Below are 4,145 nucleotides of genomic sequence, written 5' to 3'. Positions count from 1 at the left end.
TAATTTAAGGTTGGTTTTTTGTATTGCGGTATTAGGGTTTTTGTTGCTTTTTCTTGAGTTTTGTTTGTTTTCGAATTTGGTGTGACGATGTTTTGGTGAAATAAGTGAAACGTTGCTTTTAGTGAGTGGGCATCAGCTTGGTGTGCAATGGGTGTTCTTTTTCTTGCAAATGGAGTTGAGAATTACATATAATAAAATGAATTTAAAGGAAGAAAAATTAAAGATAGGAATGATAAATTGTTGTTGGTTTATGCATAGCTTGCAATATTCATGGGGAAGTTGGGGGAAGAAAGCTTTTCGAGTGGTACCTTGTCAAAAATTGTGCTTAAGTTTTATATATTTTAGGATTATTGGAGCATTTTTCACTGGAGAATTTTGCAGATGTCGTTATTGGATGGTGAGTGTTTGTAGAATTTTTCTTGATTGGAAGTGGTTTTCTTTGTGAGTCTTGCTTCAATAGTTTGGAAGAGTGAATTAGAAGAATATCTCTCCACAGTTTAGACTCATGATTTTTTTATTTATATTTCATTTTGTTTGTTTATAAATAACCGATTTGGAACTTTTTCTACAACAAAAGTGAAAAACATGTTTGATTATAGATTTCTTGGTAAAACTATGAGTTGAGACAAACTACAACTTTCTAAATTCTAGATTTCTTGGCTACACAATCTAAAAAGTTTTCCAACAAATCCTTCAGTAAAGTAAATTTCTCTTTCCATAAACATTTCAACTTCAGAATCATTATTAAATTGACTATTATAGAAAATTCTAAAAATGTTAATAAACAATGCAAGTCCAATGCAACTAGAAAAAAAATAAATAAATCCATTTTTTTACTATAAACTAAAATTAATTTATTTGAGATCTAAATTCAAATTTTAAAAATAATATAAATAAATTAATTTTATTTACCTTTTTTGATAATACAATGTAAAAAAAAAACAAGATAGGTTCAACTCCAAGTGTTCCACCATTGTCTTCAATTTAAGATTCTCTCTTTGAAAACAATCATAACAATTTCCTATACCACAAGAACAAGAAAACGAATTAAGAAGTTGGGGAAGGACGCACATCTCTAAGAGACGTGTAGGAGGCAGAGAAAGGGGATTTCAAGAATACATTCCAAGTTCGTGGTGCGTTGCAACGATGTAGTGACAGAGAGGGAGAGTTTGTGACCGATGATGTGATTAGTTATGGTGAAGGAGAGCTGTGAATTCTAGCAACATAGTGACTGAGACAAAGTTTATTTTAAGAAAACCACTTCTAAATACCATATTTTCATAACACTGTTTATTTAACTTTTTATGTATATAAAAAAACTAATAACTCATTCACTTATTACTCATGCTCACATGAACAATGTGTCATTAACAACTATATTAAACAAATTATTAAAATTAAAACCATATTAAACACTAAAAAATGTCGTGTACCACAGACAAAAATAAGAGTGATATTAAGCCTAACCATAATTAATTTTTTAGAAAATAAAGGAAATCATTTGTTAAGTTGAATTTACTTTAGAAAAAGATAACTATTTATTGATAATTATCGGATAATTTAAAAATATAAATAAAGAAAACGAAGGCAAGAACTGATTTACAGCGTGTCAAAGGGGCATGCAGTATATAAGCAGAAGTACCCCTGTCAACCTTCTCATCCACCTATCGACGCCAATACCCAAACCTTCTTTTCTTCTCTACAGAGACACACACAGTAACACCCTCACACCAATACACATCCTTCGATGGCCACCAAAGTCTACATTGTGTAAGCTATTCTTTCTTCTTTTTCCCCTTTTTTCTTTATTTTCTCATAGGCAAGTTTAAAATGCCACTCTAATTTCTTGGGGGCATCTTTCCCTTTTTCTTTTTCCATTCCTTTTCACTCTCTGTGCCTTTGCTTTATCTTCTTGGCTCTAACTTATTTAAATACATATGACGAGTGATACGACGATTGTTATTGTTGTTTCTCCCTTTTTATTGTTCTCTGATTGTTCAGTTTCTGTATCTGCTTATGATTTTCGGTGACTATGGCTATGCGCTTCGTTTCCCAGTTTGTCAATTTGGTATTGACCCAGGTAAGTTCTGAAATATCGATAATTGGGAAGTGGGTCTTTGTGTTTCAGTGTGCACTATTATTATTTTGTGTCTTATCTACGACTTTCTATCAAGGAAAGTCAACTCTGGGTGTTAGTGCCGTTTAGTCATTTTTTATTTTGGTATTTCAAGCTAGTCAGTTCTATGTTTGTTGTTGATACAATACTGTTCTCAGATTGCATGCGTTCTTTTGGGCCCTTGAAAAAGTTGGGGGACTGTGCCGTTTCTCATCAATTCACTTTTTTTGCAACTAATAGCTTATTCCTGATGTGCCTATTTCCAGAAATTTTTGTTTCAGCATGATGATAAATTACTTTTGCCTCCAAGGAGAAGTATTGACACAGATCTGTTTCCTTATGCTCCGTTGATTGATCATTTCTTTTACCTGTTCTTTCCTTTGAGAAGGATTTTGGGGTATAGAACTGAAGGAAAGAGAGTTTTGATGTTAAGGATTATTTTTTTCTTTTGGAAAAGGAAAACCTTGGGTGTGAGGAGAGAGTGGTTCTATGGGGAAATTAACAATAACAACTAAGAAAGGTATGATTCTGAATCACCTCCCCCATACCTACTTTTTCTCAAGAAGGTTGCAAAGGCAAGGCAATATCTCTATCCCCAAGGAAATGAGAGTGCAAGCCCCACGCACTTCAATAGAGTGTGGTCCTGAAATTTATTATTATTGATGACTCTTCCTTGTATTGTAAATTCCGATATAACTTTAGTATTTGAAAATGTTTCTTTGGCCCCAACCAGTTCAATTATGAGTTGTGCAAATACAAACGAGGCAGGCCTTGTTAAATGGTTTCTCGCTGTACAGAGCGAGCTGTCAATGTCATCATGTCCTGTCTGGTGGTACTAAAATTCCTATACTTGTCCTTGGTGATAACATAGTGCCACCATAATCCTCTGTTGATGCTTTAGTGGTAGGTGCAATAATCTTTCATGAATCAGTGAATCACGCCTTGTTTTGGGTTATGATGACTTTGATTGAGCTTTGGTGTTTTTGACCCGAATTTTAAGTTTTACTGCCGAGTTCTTTTGTCTGTGCTTTTTTGTAAAAAAATAGTGTCTCGACCCTTTTCTGGTTTCGGGTCATTATTGATTTAGTACCTTATGGCCTATGATAACGTCCTTCTGAAGTTGTACTTAATGTCAATCATAATGCTGTAGAATGAATGTGATTAAAATTTACATTGCTTGTTTATTGTTTAGTTACTATTCTATGTACGGCCATGTTGAGAAGCTAGCTGAAGAGATTAAAAAAGGAGCTGCTTCCGTTGAAGGAGTGGAAGCTAAGCTATGGCAGGTTTGTAATGACAAGTTTTCGGGTTATAAACCTTTCTCTTGAACACTTGTGGTCAGTTATTTCACATCGGTCAAAGATTTGCTTACAGTAATCAAAATGTTCAAATAATTATTATGCTTAAACCTAACTAGCTAAGAAATTCAATAGTAGTATTATCTAACACACTCTTTGTTCTTAGGTGGAATTCATAAGGGACCCATGTGTGTTGTTACTTTCCCATTTATTATTTAGTGAGACTAGGATAAAATTTCACTCATCAAGGAGGAGAGGAGTAGGATAAAAGAATGAGTTACAAAATTTGTTGCAAGCACTTTCTAACCAAGTTTTGTATTTTCCAAAATCCATTAGAACTTATTAGGCAAAACAATCTGGGAATTTTCATTCTGTATTTACATGTTCTTGTTCATACAGGTGCCTGAAACACTGCCTGAAGAGGTCCTTGGGAAAATGGGAGCACCTCCAAAGAGTGACGTTCCAATTATTACACCAAATGAGTTACCTGAGGCTGATGGCTTATTGCTTGGTTTCCCCACAAGGTTTGGACTAATGGCTGCTCAATTCAAAGCTTTCATGGATGCAACAGGAGGCCTATGGCGTACACAGGCACTAGCTGGAAAGCCTGCAGGAATCTTTTACAGCACCGGTTCTCAAGGAGGAGGACAAGAGACAACACCGTGAGTCACCTATTAATGTGTTTTTTTAAACAATTCTTTTTTGCCATATTCCAATGATCTCAAGTTGCT

At 34.4% G+C, this 4,145-nt stretch overlaps 1 protein-coding gene across 2 annotated transcripts in view; it reads left to right on the top strand.

Annotated features, from left to right (window-relative positions):
- Positions 1-1,623: 1,623 nt before the first annotated feature.
- The window catches only part of LOC108343462 (NAD(P)H dehydrogenase (quinone) FQR1), a 3,055-nt gene continuing 533 nt past the window's right edge, over positions 1,624-4,145 (top strand). The window contains exons 1-3 of one of the 2 annotated variants that reach the window (XM_017581772.2): positions 1,624-1,770; positions 3,309-3,402; positions 3,814-4,076. In XM_017581772.2, coding sequence (XP_017437261.1) covers positions 1,748-1,770; positions 3,309-3,402; positions 3,814-4,076 — 380 coding nt within the window. In that variant the 5' untranslated portion in view covers positions 1,624-1,747. Of the gene's footprint in view, positions 1,771-1,831; positions 2,081-3,308; positions 3,403-3,813; positions 4,077-4,145 lie in introns of those variants that run through there. The other variant, XM_052867940.1, reaches the window with a different exon arrangement.

The sequence above is a fragment of the Vigna angularis genome, chromosome 1 (genome assembly GCF_016808095.1).
Source record: "Vigna angularis cultivar LongXiaoDou No.4 chromosome 1, ASM1680809v1, whole genome shotgun sequence".
Lineage (NCBI taxonomy): Eukaryota > Viridiplantae > Streptophyta > Magnoliopsida > Fabales > Fabaceae > Vigna > Vigna angularis.
Note: the sequence above shows the minus strand (reverse complement) of the source record. Positions and strands in the feature narration are given on the sequence as shown.